The sequence below is a fragment of the Microplitis mediator genome, chromosome 7 (genome assembly GCF_029852145.1).
Source record: "Microplitis mediator isolate UGA2020A chromosome 7, iyMicMedi2.1, whole genome shotgun sequence".
Taxonomy (NCBI): Eukaryota; Metazoa; Arthropoda; class Insecta; order Hymenoptera; family Braconidae; genus Microplitis; species Microplitis mediator.
This window is the reverse complement of record NC_079975.1, coordinates 16,955,613-16,978,758: the sequence shown is the minus strand read 5'-3', so window position 1 is coordinate 16,978,758 and position 23,146 is coordinate 16,955,613. Positions and strand designations below refer to the sequence as shown.

Genomic DNA, 23,146 nt, shown 5'->3' with positions numbered 1-23,146 from the left:
CTTGGCCCAATGGTTTGATTACGTTAAGCCAAGTCTTGGCAGCTAACCATTGGCCCAAGTCTAGGCCGAGGCTTGGTCCAATGGTTTCATTAAATTAAGCCGAGCCTTGGGTAGTGACCATTGGCCCGAGCCTCGGCAAGGCCCGGCCCGATAGTTAAATTTTTGTTAAATCGAGGCTTGGCCGCTGACCATTGGCCCGAGGATCGGCCGAGGCTAGGTCCGATAGTTTAATTTTTGTCAAGCCGAGCCTTGGCAGCTGACCATTGGCCAATGCCTCAGCCTGGGTTAAATTTTTATTTAATATTAAAATTATCAACTTTGCATGTATCTATATATATGTATACAGAGAAGACCAGGGCATAACGGTCTACCGAGTATACGATTAATATCAAGAGTTGATATTTTTTAAAAAGTAAAATTATTTGATATACAATAATTTTCATTTAATTAGTTATTGCTATGCACAAAACTTTAGTTAACATGAAATTTTTATTTTTGGCGGTCAAAATGGAGTATCCTTTAAAAAAGTTGAAAAAAAAAATTCTGAAAGTTGATGAAATTTCATTAAATTCAAATTTTTTATATGTAATATACATAAAGAAAAATTACATTTCACATCATTGGTGGATACGAAGGCAAAAAAAAATTTTTTTTTGTGGGGCAGAGAGGCCCCTCTCCAAAAAATGATAATTTTTTTTTTTATTAAATTGTTTTCAACATTAAGAATATATTTCTTTCTCTTGAATATTATTTTTGGTTTTATAATACTCAAAAAAAATTTTTTTAGGTGTAATAAATCGTTTCCCTTCGATTAGCTTAATTACTAATTGTTATTTAATAAAAAATAACAATTCGATATTTTTTATCTGTCATTATTGTGAACCCAAAAAACGTGTTTTTTGATTTTTTAGATTACAGATTATTTTGCATTAAATTATTCATTTATATCAAATCATAAAATTACAAATTGATATAAATATGTCATTACTCATCAGACAATTTTAAGTTCATTAAATAAAACTACATTTCACCCCATGTTTACGATTTAATATTTTTAAATTAAATTGTATTTAAATAATTAACAAGCAAAAAAATCATGATTATTTGGACATCAGATTTAGCAAAGTGGATAGCGTCCCGGCCTAGTAATCAGAAGGATCGCAGTTCGAACCCCGGTAGCCCCCAAATAATTTTATTCGTTATTTCCCATTAATTCAGTAATTAGTTAATTACAATTCAATGTAATGTTGATAAAAGTGTGATCAAACTTTTTTTTAATTATATTTATTAGTTTAAATAATAACATTTTAGATCGAGCATTGGGTGAGCCTTAGATTTTTTGCTTCCCGAGGTTTGGCCGAGGCTTGACTTTTTGTTTCCCAAGCCTTGGCCAAGGCTCAATTTTTCGTTTCCCAAGACTCGGCCGAGGCTTGATATTTTGTTTCCCAAGGCAGGGGACATGGCTATCATCCAAGGCTTGGACCAATCCTTGGCCCAATGCTCAGCCAAGGCACGTGCCAAGCCTTGCATAATCCTAGTGACGCTTGGCCAAGGCTTGGTCCAAACCTTGCCCAGTTGTTCTTTCCTACCTGGGGCAGTAATGTCATAGAACGGATAAATAAAGAATGTAGACGCGTGTAAGCTCATATCGTGTACTTGTATTAGTAGGAAGCATAAATGTATAAGTATATAATTAGTAAAGAACGTTGATATGTGTAAGTACATATATTGCATAAGTATGTGTGTGAGCATGAGAATGGTGGGAGAAGTCGAAGAGTGGAGAGTCAGAGATCTCTCTGCCGTCTGATGTAACTTCACTTCTCTCCGAGAACTATTGACGAGCACAACTGTTATTACTGATCAAATCTTATCTACACTTTATAATAAAACTCAGTCTTCAGATAGAAGTTATTTTATCAATTACATCTATCCTTACCCATAATTTCATTATTTCATTAAATTATAATAATAATAATCATCATCATAGTCAACAATAAATTTATCACTGTTTTCAAATTCAAAATTGGTCCCGCGTGACAACGAACTGCCCACTGTCCAGGAGGTGGCGTCAGCTCCGATCCTAGTAACCTCCCAGGACATAACACAGTTTGCTCTAGCAAAAGTTTACTTACAAAAGTTTCCTTGAATTTTTCGTCAAATTTTCATCAACTTCGGACTTTTCCGTTTTTCACAACAATTTATATGCAACTTGCTGTACAATTTGACGTAAATTTACAACGCAAATTAGAATGCAAATTTACTTCAAAAGTTGACTAGGAAAAAGTTGTCGTCAATTTTCAGGCAAATTTTATGTCAATTTATTGTTAATTTGACTTGAAAAACTAAGTATTTTTTTACCGTGAAATTGTAGACATTTTTATGTATATAAATTTGTTTACCTTTTGAAATGATAACAATGAACATTACCGACTTTTTTTTATCGTAAAAAGTTAGATTTTAGATAATTTGAACATCAAATTACTGTCAATTTCAAGCTAAAGTGGCTATTAGGGATTATTTGCGTATTTTAATCATCTTGAAGTAGTTTTGACTTCCGGATGATATATATAAACACTTCCGGTGTTAGAACAACCCCCGCCATTTTCACAGCAACGAGCAACAGTATAGCTCAGGTTAGATATATTTAAGAACGCGGACAAAAATAGCGTTATTTTTAACAAGAGGTCTGTTGCGAAGATTGACAAAAGTGGGGCGCCATATTGCTTGCTTGTGTTTAGTGTTTGTCGTTGTGCCGCGTGGTCTAACGTATAATTTATAATAAATTAATCATGTCGGATAATCAGGTAAATAAAATATAACTAAATTATAGTTTTACTAATATTACAGTATAAACAATTATGTATTGTCAATAAAACTGTCCGTTTTAACTCAATTTAACCCCTATAACCTTCGTTTTTGTACAGGAACAAAAACCAGACGCCGGTCCAGGTGATGCGAATTCAGAATACATCAAACTCAAAGTTGTCGGAAATGTTCGTTTTCTTTTATTCACAATTTAAAATTTTTTTCATTAGTTTTTTTTTTCTAATATACAATTATTTATTTGTAGGACAGTAACGAAATTCACTTCAGGGTAAAAATGACTACTCAAATGGGCAAGTTAAAAAAATCTTACAGTGACAGAGTTGTATGTATAATTATGTACTTTTTTTTTAATTTTTAAGTCGACTAAATTGGGTTTAATTAAATAATTCTTATTAGGGAGTTCCGATGACATCGCTCAGGTTTTTGTTTGATGGAAAACGAATCAACGATGATGAGACACCAAAACAGGTTAAGATTTTTCAAGTTCTATCACGTGGTTTTGGATAGTAATAAAATATATACCTAAACATTAGAACGTTTTTCGCGCAACGGAAAAAAAAAATTTTATAAAAAAAAATCTACTGGATAATGACCCTGAAGTTAGCAGACAATAACAATTTTCGAATGTTTTTTTGAAAAATCATTTACAGAAAAAAAAATTTCTACATGTGCATATCAAAAAACATAAACGTGTAGAAAATTAAGAAAACTATCGATGGAATTGTTTAAAATATTTTTTTTTTTAATTTATCATTCAAAAAAAAAAACAAAAAATAATATGAGTGTGAATGTAGCAGACATCAGACAAATTTTAAATTTTAAATAAATATAGTAAATAATTAAAAAAATTGTATTTATAAAAAATGCACTTATTAATTTAAAAATTTTTTAAACGCGCATTTTTTAAAAACTTTATTTTGTTAATTATTTACTCTATTCATTAATTATTTTAATTTGTCTGATGTCTGCTACATTCACACTCATAAAATAATTAGATGTCGGCTAACTTCAGTATCCTACTGGATAACTAGGTTTCAGATGCTGGTATGTCAGTCAAAAATCTTAGGCCGGCACTTACCTCCGGATCTACCCCTTAAGCAGTTAAATTACATCATTTTTTATGACACTGGTTAGAAGTCAATTAACAATTTTCGGATTTTTTTTTTTCAACAAATTAATGACAAAAAAAAAATAAACTAAAAATATGCATGTGTAGAAAATTAAAAAAGCCACAGGTGCAATTTTTTTATCATTTATTGTTTTAACTTCAGTATCATCATTTTTTTAATTTTCGTTGGACGTTCCGATCTTCAAGTACTTAATAAAATATTATAATTAAATTGTACTTTTCTGTTATAGCTCGAGATGGAGAACGATGATGTTATCGAAGTATATCAAGAGCAAACTGGTGGTCACTTTTAAAGTTTCTATCAGCATCGAGTTAGAGGTGAACCAAGAGCATTAGCATTTTGGTTTTTCTCAATATTTTTTAAAGTGAAAGTGATGTATTGTTAGATTGATAAATGGACAAAGGCTATCAATATCATTATACCGAATGTATTTTTCCAAGCTAAAATTCTTTATTCAATTATTTTTCTTTGCCATTTACATTTACTTGTTTGTTTTCTTTTGAGGAACTGTGAAGCATTCTTACATTCCTAAGATTAAAACTTAATAAAAGGTATAAATCCTTTAGATAAACTTTCAGTTCATTAACGTTTATTTATAATCAAAATTTTTATTATTAATCCTAGTATTGATGAAAACGTTAACACTTTAATAATGCATAATTTATTTTACTTTATGAAAATTAATAAGCCGCTGAATATTTTGTTCGATGAATAATTTGAATTTCCCAACTTTTATTGTATAATTTTTTTAGAAGCCACAAGAAAACAACAACTAAGAAAAATACCATTAAGTGTCGTATTATATATTTTCCACATTTTTTTTTTTTTTTTTAAGTACACTTAGGTTTTTGTACGAAAAATTATTTGAATATTTTGTTTTGAGCCAAAATATCTTATTTATAAAACAAATCTTCGATCTTAATGATTTATATTCTTCTTTTGAACTTTTAGATTTAAAACTAAAATTAATAAGCATTAATAAACAAAAGTTACAATTAATAATAGATTTAATTACTGAGTATGAAAGAATAATGTTTAGTCATATACGATTGATTGTATTCCAAATTAAACTTAAGTTATCCAAGTTGATGTGTATCATCAGAATCAATAAAATAAAATTACTTTAAAAATTAATTGGTAAATTTTTTTTTACAAGTTTATTTTAAGTTGAGATTATCAGAATACATTATACGTTAGACAAAAAAAACTTACATTAAACATGGTGGCCACATTCCTGGAAGATCTTCAAAACATGAAAATGTCTATAATAAAACATTGGAAATGTGCTATAATAAAACATTAAAAGTATACATAAGGGTGACACGACTGATGATCCGAGGACAATTGATCCGCGACAATTGATCCTTGCGACGATTGATCCGTCGATAAAATGCGTGTAACATGAAAAATTACGCCCTTTTTTCACTAATTTGTGTGTGAGTATATTTTTTATGTTACACGCACACAAAATTAGTGAAAAAAAGGGCGTAATTTTTCATGTTACACGCATTTTATCGACGGATCAATTGTCCTTGGATCATTTGTTACGTAACCATACATAAGTATTGAACTAATAAGTTTCACTATATTTATCATTCGCGAACTTGATTAATCTATATTATATCTATATTAGTAAGGGAATAAGGAAAATCTTGTTCCCGCCATATCTATGTGATAGAATTAGTTAATGTTATTGAATTTGGTATCATTAGAAAGGTCTTGACTTGAATTTGTGTCTTTTCATACTTTAAACTCATTTTAATTGCCAAATATTGAGATAAATAGATTTATCTATATCATTCGAATTACATTTAAATTACGCGAGAAAAAATAAGATCGTAGTTATTTTCTTTAAATAAATTAATCCTTTAATTACTCTGTCACTAAATCTGACTGAATGTCATTGAATATATAGCTATATTATTTATATCGCGTTACTTATTCCAAAATGACAGATTTTTATACTCCCTTTTGGTTTTAGGAAGCTTTTCAAAGCCAACAAAGTGTGCATAGAAAAAAAAAAAATTCATTGACACAAAAAATCTTTACTAGCCTAAAGAAAATTTTTACTTATCCTAAAAAATTTTTTGCATTGTGAATTGAAAACAAAAATTTATTTAGAACTAGAAAAAATTACTTGGTGCAAGGAATTATTTCTTGACCAAAAAAATGTTTTCACGCTCCAAGACAATTTTTGTATTTAATTGATAATGCATAAAATTTCTTGGTGCAAATTGAAATTTTTTGCGGCAAGAAATCTTTTTTTTCTGCGTATTTTATAAATTTAGTAGTGATATTTGGGCAGGCGCACAGTGACTGCAGGTTGCTCGTATTTTATTAATATTCTATGAAACGTTATTATTTATGAAATTTATTCTCGTGAAAATGAAAAGTTTATTTATATTTTATTTTTGAGTAAATTATATAAAACTAAGATTTAAAATAAAAAATGAAAAATTATTTATTCAATAAATGAAAAAATCTATCAACATTGACAAATAATAATATAAAATTTTATTTAACGATAATGATTGATTAATTATTAAACTGACTTCTATCATTTTATTTTGAATTAAATATATATTTCCAAAAATTTAATCTTACTACGTATGGTCAGGGAATTTTTTAATTATATGACTGGAATACCTGAAAAAGTTAGGAAATTTCAGTTTCAAAAACCTGTCGTCACCATGATTGAATAGTTTATTTAACCATATGAATATTATAAATGAATGATTATTATAAAAAAAAAATATATATATATATATATATATATATATATATATATATATATATATATATATATATATATATAAGCCTATATATTTGAATTAAATATTCAAGTTTTTGATAAAATGAATGAAAATAAGAGTTCGTAATTTGTTTTGTTATGAGCAAGTACATACCCATTGGTACATGTTCAAAATGAATCGACAACGATATACCGATGTTATTACTCGGCGTGATTATATCGCGTTACAAATGCCATAAGGGCGTACTAATAAATTTTTTTCGGGAATCGACGTAGTTATGCCTAAAACAGGCAGAAATGCGAAAAAAAATTTTGGTACGCCCTTATGGCACCCAGGGTACCTACCGGGAGCCATAAGGGCGTACCAAAAAAAATTTTTTCCGGAAACAACGAAATTTTACTTTAAATGCATAGAAATGATGAAAAAATTTTTTTTTCAAATTTGAAATTAACTTTGATCACTTTATTTGTGATTGAGAGTGATCATTTTAAATAAAAATATTCCAAAAAATTTTGATCAAAGTTAATTTCAAATTTGAAAAAAAAAATTTTTTCATCATTTCTATGCATTTAAAGTAAAAATACGTCGTTTCCGGAAAAAAATTTTTTTTGTACGCCTTTATGGCCCCCAGTGGGTACCCCGGGTGCCATAAGGACGTACCAAAAAAATTCAAATTTGAAAAAAATTTTTTTTCGTCATTTCTACGCGTTTCAAGTAAAAGTACGTTGTTTCCCAAAAAAAAAAATTTTTGGTACGCCCTTATGGCTCCCGGTAGGTACCCTGGGCGCTATAAGGGCGTACCAAAATTTTTTTTCGCATTTCTGCCTGTTTTAGGCATACGGATTTCTATCGTATCGTCCAGAGACGTTTTCTTTTTGTTAACTATAATGTTAGAAATCAATGGATTTTTTCAAAGTTCAGATTGGATTGAAAAAATCGACCGTTTCAGAAAAAATGCTGTCGATTGGTGGTATTGAAATTTTGTCGATTTTTTTTTTTCTCTTATTTTCAATGTAAAAAACTTAGAAAAATTCCGGCCTATCAAGCATCTGACGCGATTTGGCGGAGAAAGAGCGCGCGCGATAGGCAGCTGCTTGTGCGAGAGGGAGAGGTCCGAGCGCCTGGCTCGTTTTTTCATCATATATCGCGAAATATTTGAGATAAAAAAAACATTGTGATACCTTTTTTGTGCATTTTTTCATTTTGAACATTTTGTTTCCAATAAACTGCCCCAACAAACATGCGGTTCGGGAGTTATTTGGATATAAACAATTAAATTGTTATGAATAATTGTTTGCACCACTTTTGAACAAAATGGACTCGATTTTCGTGATCCTTGGCCCAAAGTACGTAAGAAACCGTTGAGTTTAGCCGGTGCCAACAAAATGTATACGGGCTCTCCTCTTTAGCCGAAGAACTAATAATGGCTGCAAAGAGATGAAGTTCTCCTCTCATCGCTATCCTCGTAGTTCCATTAATTTTTCGCGTGGTGATATGCAGTTTTAGCACCTTGATGATCTGAAGTCGATACAGGTAATCGACTACTTAATTAATTACCTTGCCCCTCCCTGAAAGACATTCCGCATAACTTCGCACGCACCATTGATGGTAAGAGAAGATACTAATAGTACGTAACTAATTGATAAGTTGATTTAAGTCCCTTCAGTCATCTGTATATTATCTTTCCAAGCTGCGCGTAAGCCGAATAAGATGGTTGACAACGTGCCATACTATGATTCTTCACAACACAGGAGTGCTGATTTTAGTCGACGATGAAATCGTTCAATGAGATCATTAGCTTGTGGATAATACAGCGTAGTGTTTAGGTGTTTTATTCCATATATTTTTAACAGCGTTTGAAATAAGCACAATTCAAATAGCGGAACTTGATCCGAAGATATGCGTTTAGATACTCCGTATGGCGTGAAATCCAGTGTAGCGATAGTACATGTATAACTGGTTCTGCATTTCCATTAGAGATCGCAACAGCTTCAGGAAGACTCGTGAACTAGCCTATAATCATTGAATATTTTTTGAACACTTTTGAAAGTTTTAGAGACACCACATCGATGTGAAGGTGATCGAATCGTTCAGATGAAGATTAAAAACTGGAAAATTGGTGATGAAACGTGTTTTTAAATCTTATTCTTTTGGCAATCGATGCAGGCATTTACCCGTTCGTGATAATCCTTTTTACTTAACAGCTAGACGTCTTGTTTCAAAATTAATTTCTGAGATCCCTCAATTCCTGGATGCGCGAGTGAGTGTAGCGAGTTAAACACTTTTCTTCTCAGCGGCTCTGGAACATATGGTCGTACTGCATCTGACGCAATGTCACAATACAATGCTGGGCCTAAGTCAAAGTAAACTTTTCGTAACTGTAATAGCGGTTATCTGTTGCGGCAATTACTGAAGCTCAAGATCTTACCTTTGTGCATCGGCGTGTTCTTCCAATGTGATACTGCTTTTAATCTTGACAATATGTCATTGCCCTAGTAAAAATAAACGAGGGCCGCCTCGTTTGTCATCTACCGTTAACATTGATTCTAGCGAAACTAGCGAGGCGTTAGCTAGTGCCTCGTTTCATTTTTACCAGGGTGACAATATTGTCGTTACTCAACACATATCTGATGTCATTCGTACATTGACTGATATAATCTGTTGAGTGTTTCCTATTCTTATTAAAGGATGGACAAGCCGTATGATATCGGCGAACTTAGGTAGCAGTTTCATATAAACGGAGTCACCATCTATAGATTCGATTTTGTCTTATGCTGTTGTGGCGTGAAAATAACCTGAAGATGTCAAACCAGTAATGCCGTTGCGTAAGTATTTACGTTTGACGTCAACTAACAAGTCGAAATGGCTCTAAAAATCGGACCCAAATATTGTTTTGATGACATAAGCGGCAATAAAATTCCACGTGAAATCTCGACACAGTCTGAGAATGAGCGTCTGAGTTGATAGTTCATAGGTCTCGATTATCGTGCCGTTTGTGGCATAAAGCTAATAATTATGGCCGTTTTGTGTGATTTCGACGAGCCACCTGGAAAAACAGATAAATCGGAGCCAGTGTCAACGAGAAACTTGGTCCCAGTCATTCGATCTGTGATAAATAGTTGGGATGAAACCGATTTAGAATCATTCTCCACTGCTAATGATTCTTGTTGACATTTCTCTACGCTTTACAGACGGGGGCGCAAGCGTGCGCATCTTCGCCAAATTGGAAATGGTACGATCAATTGTCGAATTTCTTTAGTCCGTGAGCGCGATTATTCCGGGCGATTATCCGTAGGGAAACACATGGATTTAAATGGAAATAATTGTACGTAATTATAATAAAAAGTAAAAAGAGGTTTGAATTAGATTAGAATCCTGAAAATGGAATATCTGAAAAAAATTTAGAGAACAGTAATATTTGAACTGTTTTATTGGCTATATTTTCTGAATGATCCGATTACAATAATTATACAGTGATTAAAATAGACCGTGAAAATTAAGAACTTATATGATTTTGACAAATTTAGTACATTGTATAAAAGAGTATTTAGGGAAAATAAGGTAAATTGTTATTTTCGAAATTAATCGGCGTCAATATCACTTGAAACGTTAACCTAATATATGATTTTTGAATTGATCGATTCAGTCATATTGAAGATATTCGAAAAAAATCGTTTTTTAACATTTCTTTCATCAACGATAGCTTCCGAACAATTCGATCGATCAAGACAATTCTTGTAGCAATTAACATGTTTTGATAAGTTTAATAGAATAAGAATTTAGAATCGATCATTTCAGTTTCTTTGAAGATATTTGATAAAAACTGTTATTAACATTTTCATCTCCAATGATATCTCTTAAACGAATCACCAATTCTGGTAGTTCTTGCGGCTATCGACGTGTTTTATAGAGTTCTAAAGCTAATTGAATATTCCATTTGATTGATCAAGTCGTTTTTGAGAAATTACAAAAGAATTGTTTTTGGTCGTATTTCTTAATTATCTCAGGTCTATTTAATCGAGTGATCTGAGATTCACAGGAACGTTGATAGCTGACAAGCTCTTTTGATTGCCGCAAGATCGTGATTAAAAAAAAAAGTTTACTCAGTGATGAATGTATATCTTTATAGTATTAAAACTGAATTGTTTCAAATCATTTCTAATCGTTTTGAATTAACTTTTTTAAATCAGGAGAACCATTCAAATCAGTCAATTACTTAAAAGATTATAGAGAGTTTAACACACACACACACACACACACACACACACACACACACACACACACACACACACACACACACACACACACGCGCGCGCGCACACACACACACACACACATTTGAACATTACTCTGAAAATAGTCAGAATAGCTTTCTAGAATTTCGAAACGTTGACACCTGATGAAAATTCGATTTTTGAAAATTGGGGTGAAAACAATAAGTCCGAATTTTTCGAAAATCGTTAATTTTCATAGCGATCAGTAACAAATCTTAAAGTTAATTTTAAGATGATTGAAGATATGCATTTTGGGCGAAACGAATATTTTATTAAAACAAATAAGTTTGGATGATGAAAGAAACATTTTCTTAGTCCGTACCCTAGCGAATTCGGTTACACGAAAAAATATCTAAAACATACCTGGTATTTGAGTATGATTTCGGTATGTTTTCAATAGAATTCTAAAAGTATACTCAAATTATACTCATTCATAACAATAATTTAGGTATGTTTTTGAACAATTTATACCGAAGTTATACTGAGATAAAAACATAATTTCTTAGATATCAATATATTTAATGTATTTAAGTATATTAGTTAAAGACTTTATTTAGATGTTTTTTTAATGAATAATTAAAAAAAAAGCGATAATTAATTGAGGTTTTGAACTTATGACTTCTCACTTGAGAGTCTCGTGAAGTTCTCATGGCGCTGTCACAGGTCTTGGTGGAAAGAACAATTTTATTTTTATTTATGGTTTTTTTTTTTTTTATGCATTATATTTGTGGTAACTATCTATACTGTTATTGCAATAGAATCAAATAAATAATAAATTAATGATAATTGTATGTCTATCAAACATAAACAGAAATATTTCCTTTAACACTGAAATTTTTTTTTATTTTGATAAAAAAAAAAAAAAACATAGAAGTAGTAAATAAGTAAATTAATCATTAAATTATTATGAAAATAATTTTTGAACTATTTACTACTAAAAGCATTATAATACTAAATACTCAATTAAAATAGTATTTTTATAATTTTCTATGTATTCAATAAATTTATTTACTTCAAACTTCAAAGAAACATTTTTCCTTTTTCTCAGGTAAAGACATATATAGAAAGATATTGTCCTCAACCTCTCTGATTTCGGTATAATTTGAGTATCAATCGTGCTTGAAATAAATTTTTTTTCAGTATCATTTAAGTATGAAAAATTCAAAAACATACCCAGAACATGAGACGATTTGAGTATAATCTGGGTATGAATTGGGTATAATTCTTAAAACATACCGAAATATTTATCGATTTCTACTATACCGGAAATGAACCCAAAAGAAACTTAAATTTTCGGTATAAACAAATTCGCTAGGGTAGAAACGATATTTGAAATTATTGCCATAAAAGTTGATTTATCCAAAATCCACATCCAAAGTCAAATCTCTACGAAATCTACTAAAAATAGTTTGAAATTATTTTAGGAAAACATCTTTGTTGCATTAAATAATTAATGTCGAATTTTCACATTAACTCGATACTTTTAAACTTCGACAAATCATCTATTTTTCTTTTTTTTCTTCTCCCAAATCCAACTAATGCAAAATCAAAATCATCTAAAATCATGTACTCTTCAGGGAATTCATACTCAAAATCTTCATCCTCATTATCAGTATCTGAAAAAAAAATTATCATTTGTTAATTGTTAGAAATAGTTACACGGAGAAAAAAATTAGAAAATATTTGTTATTTTTCAAATAAAAATTACTATTTCGCCGAGGCAAACTAGAAACGGTCCAATAATGTAGAAATTTTCGTTTAAATAAGTAAAAATTATAATCGCTTAATTCTATGAATTACTAAATTATAAGTAAAATTACTTTGAGTTTTAAAGTAAAAAACACAAGCATTCAATAAAATTTACTATTTGATTTAGTGAAAACTTTATTTTAGAATAAAACTTTCACTGAGACTGCTATTGAATTTTTACTAATCCAGAATGTAAAAATTGTCTCCTTGAGTGTAATAATAAACTTTTAAATGAAAAATTTAACAATAACAAAAAGATCTATGTAAATCAATTAAAAACCGAAACAAATTTATTATTACCAGAATTTTTAAAAGAAGTTTACGATTCATCAATTCAAAATTTTCTATTTATTTTAATTTTAATGTCAAGCTCTTAAAATCGATCAGAACACTATTTTTTTAGGAGCTTGGCATTAAAATGGAAATAACTAGAAAACAATGCAGAATTTGAAAAAAATTTATCAACGATAATTTGTAGAAAATAAAATTGTCTACAAAAATGATTTAATGACATTTTATAATAAGTATGATAGTTTTGCCGGAAAAGTAAAAAGATCTCAAAATTTACTCTTACTTGGCTTCGAGCTCCAATAACTTTTGAACAGATGGATTTGTCGAAAAATGATAAGAGACTTTTTTTGTAGAGCGTTAAATTCCCTACAAAAATATATGCTGGGCTTATTCGTACAATGAGCTATTGCCGAGGTGAAAAGTTCTAAACTAAAAAAGTTTTTTTTTTTCCATCTTATTTAAACGTACAATAAAAATTTACAATGAGCGACCTTTCAAAATTGATATTAAGAGCTCCCGTTTCCACAGGCTTCTTTTTTCATGACTAGGAAGATATTTCACTGCGGATTTTGAAAAAAAAAAAATAGTCGATTTTTTTGAACCGGTCTAATATATATTGTTGGAATGTATTTGTATAAATATTTATGACCACTGTGGAATTCGAACCTATACTATGCCTTGCGAATATTCCAGTTCGAGTGCAAGCATGCTAACCACTCGGCTACAAGTACTATTCGAATATCTCGAAGTATATGCCAAATATAAATAAAATACAATGAACTTGATATTATATCTCACGTAGTAAAGTTACAATGTCAAATAGTAATTTTTACCCGCTAAGTGGCAATTCACATTATCGATGTCTTAAAAACTACAATAACTCAAGAAAATTTAATTTGATATTATAAATTTTAGAATACTCTAGTTCTTTTTACAATGTTTTCAGTCATAGATCTAAAATGTTATGAAGTAAAATTAATAATCTTACAAATTGTACTAATCGGGATATAAATGAATAATTTTTTCGAAATACATATAAACGTAACTTAAGTTATGTGTGACTTTTCTGTTGTTTCCAAATAAAAATCACTATCTACTCTATACAAATATTTTTTATTTTTAACTTCCCGCTAAGAAAATTGAAAATTTTCATAAATTCGGGAAGTTATTGGTATCGGTCCGATTTGCAAAAACCGAATTTCTATCAGATTTTGACGTTTTGAGGTTCCAAGAAGCTACCCTGACTAATTTCACGATGATGTCCGAGTGTATGTATGTGTGTACGTACGTACGTATGTATATATGTAAATATTCATAACTCTTGAACGGATGAACCGATTTTCATTTTCGAGGTGTCATTCGACGCGGCTTGTTGATATTTTAAAGCTGTAAAAATTTGAGCTTAATCGGTAGGGTGAATTCGGAGATATTTCAAAAATAAAATTTTTTCAAAAATGTTTTATTTGGATAACTTTTATTTTGCTCGATGGATTGATTTCAAAATCTAATCAGCTCTAAAACTTTATAAGCCGCGTCGAATGCCACCGCAACCATCAAAATCGGTTCATTCGTTCAAGAGAAACCGTTGACGAAAGAATTAAAAAAAAAATTTTTTTTTTGTTTCATTGAAATTTCTCAAAAACGACTGAATAACTCAATTTCAAAAATTGATCAGCTTTAGAACTTGATAAAACACGTCGATTGCCGCCTCAACCGTCTTAATCGGTCAATTCATTCACGAGATATCGTTGATTAAAAAAATAGTGAAAACCGTTTTTTTTCGGATATCTACAAAAAAATTGAATCATTCGATTTCAAAATCCAATCAGCTCTAGAACTTAATAAAACGCGTCTATTGCCGCCTCAACCATCAAAATCGGTTAATTCGTTCGCGAGATATCGTGGGAGAAAGAAATGCTGAAAAATGGATTTTTGAAAACAATGGCATACAAAAGTATTATCGAGCTCGAAGAGCTCGAAAATGTACTCACAATAATGTTTTCGAGCTCGTTGAGCTCGAAAACAGCGGGAAGTTTTGGGGCTGGTCCGCAGGGTTAACCAATAGACCGATCTTTTTTTATTGGAACTCATAATATTAAGAGGTTTACAATAAACAAATGCGATTCTAATAGGGATGAAATAAAGTCAGAAGCGAATTTAGCAGGCAAGAACTAATGAGTTTCTTCCTGACGGAAGAAACTGATCAGTTCTTGTCCACTATATCACGTTGGCTACATGTCACTATATTCGTCGACATTATTCGTGGATACTTCAATAACCGACACATGTATACACTATTATTAATACATTAATTTATTGGTTTGTTAATAGATGAACCCGCGGATGTAAGTGTAATAATACCATTAATTTACCACCTAACAATCTTTAACGAAGTTAATTCATTAAATACCGACCAATATTAGGTTTCGCCCCAGGTGTGTTGATGGAATTGTCAGTGAGGCACCTCCAACACACCCTACCTCATACCTAACGCTGAAGTTACCATAAAATAATAAATGAGTTGGACCTACACTTCACCATCCATCGTCCGGTTTTAAATAAAATTAATATATTTACACAGAAAAACAAAATCTTGACTCAAGATAATTTTTCTTCAACCAAGATATTTTTTAACAGGTGGAATGAAAACCAGAAATTTCTTAAACCAAGTAAAATAATTTCTTGAATTTTAAATCATGAATTAAGAAAAAAATTCTTAAGCTAATACACATTTCATACTTGGTCTAATAATAGAATTAATTGTTTTAAAAATTTTCATTTTTTGGTATAGTAAACATTTTTTTTAACCTCAGTCTGTTGCTTACTTAAGCTAAGAAATAAAAATATCTGGTTCAAGAAAGCTATCTTAATTAAAGAACTATGGTGTTTTAAAATAATAAACGGTACGAACTTGAACTAAAAATAAAGGTAGTTGGTTAAAAAAATTTTAACTCTTGGTTTGAGTAATACATTCTCTGACCAATCGCACGAAAAATCTGGAACCAAGATTACTAGAGTCTCAAACCAAGAAAGTTCTGTCTTGGATACACTCCTAGGTGCTATATCCTTCGCACCATAAGGAATGAATACTATTTACTCTCTCTTTCTTGTACTGGCGCAGTAAACGGATACTGAGTCCATATTATTTTTTCAAATAAATTAAAAATTAAATAATTAAATTTTATTATTATAATAAATTAATTAATTAATGGAATAAAAAATATTGAATAATTTTTTAATTTTTTTTTTATTAGAAACTTTTTTATTTTTATATCGAAATTGTTTTATAAAGGATTCATATGATCCTTTCAGAATTTTGCTAAAATCTCCTAACTAATATTTTTCCAAATTATTGGCGATAATATTTTTAATGTAAATTTTGTGTTTAAGATTTAAAAATGTGACTGACCGTAAGGCCAGTGTGGCTCAATAGATGTGAACAAAGTAAACGTAGCCTGGCAAAGGCTGGGATCGGTTAGTTGATAAAGCTCTCGCGCGACGAGGGTTCGGTCTGGGTTTGATTCATGCGTTAAACAAAAATTGTTTTTTCTCAATTTGTTTTTAATAATTTATCTCATTGAGAAACTTTTCTATTCCTTAAAGATACTTCAGATAAATTAATTATCTGCTTTCACAGCAATTGGTTAAATAATATTTAAACCAACAAATAATTGTTTAAAAAAAAAAAAAATTTTTTTAGCTCGATAAATGTATTTGCTTAATTGAAGAAATCTATTTCTTGGCTGAAAATTTTTTTTTTGTTTGCGACAAAAAAAATTTTCTTGCTCAAGAAAGTTTTCTCTTGGATTAAAAAATTATATCTTTTAGTACAAAAACTTTCTTGCTTTAGCTCAAGACATTTTTTTGACTCAATAAGGTAACAATCTTCAGCCAAGAAAAAAATTTTTTGAATTAAAAAAATATTTTTTCGAATCAAGAAAAAAATTTCTTGGCTCAGGAAAATGTGCTCTTGGTTTAAAAAATTTCTGTTCCAGACTAAGAAAATGATGTCTTCTGCGGAGTAAATAATTTCTCGATCCAAAGAATTTTTTACTCGAATAAAGTAAGAAATTTAGCTTGGTTCAAGAAACTAAATTTCGAAGACATTTTATTTCTTGGTTCAAGATTTATTTTTCTTCTGTGTAGTATTCAATTTTAAATTCAAGTTATTGATAGATGATAAATTAACCGATACACGATCGTGACGAGCACCATCTGTGTACACATCTCGAATATATTGTCTAACTGATAATATCGTGGATATAACATAACGGACATATTTTCCGCGGATATAATGACGTGGAACTAACTGGTCTTGTCACGGATGTCACGTCACAGATATAACGTCGCGGATCTAATGACTGCGAGTATAATGTCCGTGGATACAGTGACGTATAACCATCACATTGATCTGAAATTGACTATTTCTGTCTTACTATTAATTTTCACGACGATGCGCTGCTTGGTATGAATTAAAACTCAGTTCCAGTAATAGAGTGACTGTACATTAGACTGGGCCAAAAAAATCGACTATTTATTTTTTAACGATACTGTGAAAATATTAATTGGGATGACAAAAAAAAATTATTGTAAAAATTTGAGCCCTTAATATTGATGTTAAGAGGTGTATCATCGCAACTTTTGATTTTTTTTTGAATGAGCGAGTTTTTGTCTCATAACTCTCAAACAATCGAGATAAACAAAGTAGACTTAAACACATTTCTTGTAGGAAATTGAATGCTCTACAAAAAAGGTCTGATTGAAATTCTTTTCCAGATGAAGCGTTTCCTTATAATAATGCCTTGAACATTGATATCATTTTACAATTTGATTGTTCAACTTTGAAATTTTGTTATTAATGTAAAAATCATTTCACAAAAAAAACCAATAAATATTCTCAAAGGTAATGAAATGCTCTACAAAAAAAGTCTCTTAACAATTTTTCGCTAAATTCACTCCTTCGAAAGTTATCCAAGGTTGAAGTTGAGTCAAAACGAATTCTTTTTTGTAGAGCATTTAATTTCCTACAAGAAATGTATCAAGTCTATTTTGTTTATCTCGATTGTTTGAGAGTTATAAGGCAAAAACCCGCTCATTAAAAAAAAATCAAAAATTGCGATGATACACCTCTTAATATCAATATAAGGGCTCAAATTTTTAGAATAATTTTTTTTTGTCATCCCAAATAATATTTTCACAGTATCGTTAAAAAAAAAATGGTCGATTTTTTTGGCCCAATCTATTGTACATTCTTTAAGTTTAAGAAAGTCCAAACTTGTATATCTATCTATATAAATAAAATGATAGAGGTCTGCAGTTGTGCGTGCATCACGGAAAAATTACTGGATAGATTTCAATTAGGTTTTCAAAGTTTTATTTTTTAGACACTTGGCCCTTATCAACAAAAAAATTATTGCGATATCTTAATTTAACATAAAGTTATTAAAGTTTTAAGAAACAATGATTTTTGTAAGCACTGCGTGTTCCTTGCCGCGAAGAAGTGGGGCAAGCGGTGTAATGCGTATGCGTAGGAGAGAGAATATCTTTTCTACCTCTGCCTCATGATAAAGTTTGGGCCGACTGTTATGGGGCTAGCTGGAGTACATATTAACTATTGACTCTATCCTGTAGTTTTACCACTTGCAACTTTTTTTTTACATAGAAAAGTGCCAGCGAATAAGAATATTTATTGATATTCTAACGGTAAATGCTAGAAAATTGATATCAATAATCAAATCAAAATATAGAGACATCTAACATTACAAAATACCCAGCGAAGCGGGCGAGTAGTAGCAGGATTGAAAAATAGAGTAATTACCTTGTTTGAGTCGCAAAATTTCAGCAAATACACCGTCAGTTAAATAACGAAGACCCGGAAAGGCTGCCGATAGATATGATCTATGCAAAGGTTTTAACATTCCAAGACAATCCATCTGTAAAGATGCAGGAACTGAACAACTTTTTGTAATCCGCATACAACTATTGGCTGCTGTTGATGAAATTATAGGGTATAATTCGATTCCACGTAAGCCAGTAAATGCAATTCCAAGAGGTTTCCGATTTATGAAAAATTGTAGAGTTCCTTTCCAAGTATCTAGATGAGCCCCGACGATACTTCCTTGCTCGAAAGGCGGTGAATATTCTTTAATTTCGCCAGCATGATGTATGTTACCTTTGTATGACAGTCCCCATGATTCTCGATCTTGTCCCAATAATGAGAAAAATTTATCTCTCTCATCGATGTTAACTTTGGCAGTACCTACACCAATCATCTGGAATACAACACATTGTTATTGTCTAATGATTTCTTATTGCAGCACATGTAAATTTTTTTTATAATCACAGAAAATATAAATGAATCATTCAATTAAATTATTAATAATTATTAAACGACAATTATATTAGCGTCTTTGTGAAATTCTATTTTAGGATAATCTTAAAATAATGCTTATGGAATTGAGTCAATTAATTGCCTGTACAATATGCGATTATAGGTACATCCATACAAGCAAATCAATTAAGTAATCCGAAGAGAGATAAAATGAAAAAAAACAAGAATTTTTTTACCATTTTTTAACTTTCCGCTAAGAAAATCGACGATTTTCAAAAAATTCGGGAAGTTATTGTTTTCACCTCGATTTACGAAAATCGAAATTTCATCAGAGGTCGACGTTTCGAGGTCCTAGGAAGCTATTCTGACTATTTTCAGAATGATGTCCGAGTATCTGTATGTGTGTGTGTGTGTATGTGAGTATGTATGTGTGTGACCGGTCTATCCCTGATTAAAAAAATCGATTTAAAGGGATTCAAAAAAAATTGTTTCATGGAAGTTTTAGGGCTGGCCCGCAGGGTCAACCGATAGACAGATTTTTAACTTCCCGCTGAGAAAATCAACGATTTTCGAAAAATTCGGGAAGTTATTAGTTCCACCCCAATTTTCAAAAACCGGGTTTTCATCATATGTCGACATTTGAAGGTGCTAGGTTGCTATTCTGACATATTCAGAGCGATGTCTGTATGTATGTATGTATGTATGTATGTGTGTGTATGTGTGTGTGTGTGTGTGTGTGTGTGTGTGTGTGTGTGTGTGTGTGTGTGTGTGTGTGTGTGTGTGTGTGTGTGTGTGTGTAAACCTCTCATATCTTTTTGATGAATAAACCGATTTAGATGGTTCTTGCGGCATGCGAAAGATATCTTCTGAACTTAGATTTTCAAAAAAATTTTAGACCATTCAGTCAAATAGACTCTGAGATATTTAAGAAATACGAAAAAAAAAAATTTTTTTTTCGTTTTTTTGGATATTTTGAAAACTGTCAAATTGATCAATTCCAAAATCTAATCAGCTCTAGAACTCGATAAAAGCTTTCGATTGCCACCAAGAACGTCTCAATCAGATAATCCGCTCAAAAGATATCGTCGACGAAAGAAATCGTAGAATACGGTTTTTTGCAAATATCGTCGAAACGACTAAACCAATCATTCCCAAAATTTTATCAGCTCTAGACCTCGATAAAAGCCTTCAATTGCTGCCAAGAACGTCTCAATGAGATAATCAATTTGAGAGATATCGTCAACGGAATAATAAATGTAAAATCTATATCTGCTTTTTTCATTGAATAACATTATAATTACTGAACAAAATTACTCAAAACTAATATATTTTTAACTTCCCGCTAAAAAAATTGTCAATTTTCAAAAATTCGGAAAGTTATTGGTTTCGGTCCGATTTACGAAAATCGAATTTCTAAGAGATCTTGACGTTTTGAGCTTCTACGAAGCTATTCTGACTAATTTCAAGATGATGTCTGAGTGTATGTATGTATGTATGTACGTACGTACGTATGTAAATACCTGTATATTTTGAACGGATGAACTGATTTTTTTAACTTTAAGGTGTCATTCGACGCGGCTTGTCAATATCTTGAAGATGTGAGAAATTGAGCTTGATCGGTAGGGCTCGTTCAGAGATATTCCAAAAATAAAATGTTTTCATAAATGTCTTTTTTGGATAAATTTTAATGTGCTTAATGGATTGATTCCAAAGTCGACTGGGCTCTGAAGCTTTATAAGCCACGTCCAATGTCACCTCAACCATCAAAATCAGTTCATTCGTTCAAGAGAAACCGTTGTCGAAAGAATTAAAAAAAAAATTTTTTTTATTTTTTTTGAAATATCTCAAAAACGACTCGATAAATCGAATTCGAAATTTAGTCAACTTTAGAACTTGATAAAACGCGTCGATTGCCAACTCAACCGTCTCAATCGGTTTATTCGTTTGAGAGATATCGTTGGTGAAAGAAATAGAGAAAAACGTTTTTTTTCGAATATCTACAAAAAAATTGGATCAATCGATTTCAAAATCTAATCAGCTTTAGAACTTGATAAAACGCGTCAATTGCCACCTCAACCGTCTCAATCGGTTTATTCGTTTGAGAAAAAATGATAAAAAACTATTTTTTTCGAAAAGAACGTCATACAAAAGTATTTTCGAGCTCGAAAATGGATTCACAACAACGTTTTCGAGCTCCTTAAGCTCGAAAATAGCGGGAAGTTTTAGGGCTGGCCCGCAGGGTCAACCGATAGACAGATTTTTATTTTCGACACGATCATTTTTCACGAAAATACAGCCTTCCAAAAATCACTAAAAAATTTATAAAATTATCTTGTTCCTTTATTTTTTTGGATAAGTGTATTATCAATTAAATTACAACTGATAATTCGTCACTCATCGAACCGTTATCATGATATTATAGTAATCGTTACCATAATTCTTTCACATGCGACATGGGAACTGTTACCATAATGATGGGAATTGTTCCCATACTTATGGGAGCTTTTCCCAGAAAGTATGGGCCTATATCCCATAATTCCAAGTAATCATTACCATAACGGTATGGGATGATATTTCATAGAAGTACTAGGAACGGTAACCTTGAATTTCTCTCCGTGTTCTAAAAATTCTAAGCTAAAAATCACAGAAATTGTAAAATGGTCTCTTAGATTGTAACCAGCTAATCATAATGTGTTAATTTTATCGAATTAAATCACAAATTAAAGTGGTAAGACCTTCATAAATTTTAATTTTTTAAATTGCTGGACAAGTGTGTTAAAAAAATAAAATTTTTTTTCATGGATATTGACGGTTTTAAATGACGCGCCATTTTCCATTTTTAAATTTTCAATAACATGGCATAACTAAGGTACACTCGTTGTCATTAATGCCTGGTCCCCTGGACTATAGAATATTAATCTGACAGGAGACCAGGCATTAATGACAACGAGTGAATGCATATACATACAGCCAAGATATGCTTGGTCAAATGTTTTGTTTGTCAGCTATCTGCTAACTTTATAGTCTTATAATTTTACTATCATAAATTTATCCCTTCCCTTGATTTTTTGGATGAGTGTAATTGCCCCAACAAGAAAGTATGTTTTCCACCTCCAGAACTTAATTGTTTTTTATGGTACGATTATTATTCAAAGTTCACTCTTTTATTGGGACAATTTAAACTTACCACATCCGTTCCATATATTTGGGACACCATTTTTACTTCCCAGTAGTGATGTCTTTCTTTCGTTAATACTTTATTACCCCTGACAGCAGCTGTTCCATCGCTATAACCTGGATGAAACTTCACTTCTAAATTGTTTTTAGATAATAAAGACTTTCTTGATTTAAATCTTTCGTCCCACGTCCACTCGAACACTGTGAAAATGGTTTTGTTTATTATTACATATTATTAGATTATTAACAACATTTCATTCTTTACTTACTGTTTGTTATTCAACAGTTTTCAAGGCAATGACAAAATTCTTCGATATTCACAATATTATGTTACGCTGATAGTTAGGATTGGTTAGGATTTAGGATTGCACAGAAAAAGTTTCTTTTACTTTATTTGCCATTCAAATGTTGCAAATTAAAGTTGCGAAGTTTGCTCAGCAGGTGTCCCTTCAATTTGATAGCAAATATACGTTAATTTCTGTTGCTCAGTTTTAGTTCCATTCATTTTTAGCTTCTTTTTATTATTCAGCTATCTCATTTATTATAATTGCAATCGTTCATCGAATAAATATAAAAATTTGAAAAATATTATAGTAGAAGGTCTAAATTGGAAAA

General features: G+C 30.8%; 2 protein-coding genes across 3 annotated transcripts; one reads left to right on the top strand and one right to left on the bottom strand.

Moving 5' to 3' along the window:
• The first annotated feature begins 2,624 nt into the window (after positions 1-2,624).
• On the top strand, positions 2,625-5,090 carry LOC130671783 (small ubiquitin-related modifier-like). Its single transcript, XM_057475861.1, has 5 exons — positions 2,625-2,804; positions 2,925-2,993; positions 3,071-3,148; positions 3,223-3,294; positions 4,186-5,090. The coding sequence occupies exons 1-5, from the start codon at positions 2,790-2,792 to the stop codon at positions 4,246-4,248; spliced, it is 297 nt and encodes a 98-aa protein (XP_057331844.1). The 5' UTR covers positions 2,625-2,789; the 3' UTR covers positions 4,249-5,090.
• A 5,036-nt stretch (positions 5,091-10,126) lies between these two features.
• LOC130672139 (SPRY domain-containing SOCS box protein 3-like) lies at positions 10,127-22,958 on the bottom strand. 2 transcript variants are annotated; one of them, XM_057476477.1, is made up of 4 exons: positions 22,801-22,958; positions 22,542-22,732; positions 18,842-19,295; positions 10,127-12,599 (listed from the first exon to the last, which is right to left on the bottom strand). In XM_057476477.1, coding segments are annotated over exons 1-4 (798 nt in total). In that variant the 5' UTR covers positions 22,802-22,958; the 3' UTR covers positions 10,127-12,447. The 2 variants fall into 2 exon arrangements, with proteins under 2 accessions (XP_057332460.1, XP_057332461.1); XM_057476478.1 differs by lacking the exon at positions 10,127-12,599 and adding an exon at positions 18,418-18,733.
• Positions 22,959-23,146: the final 188 nt, after the last annotated feature.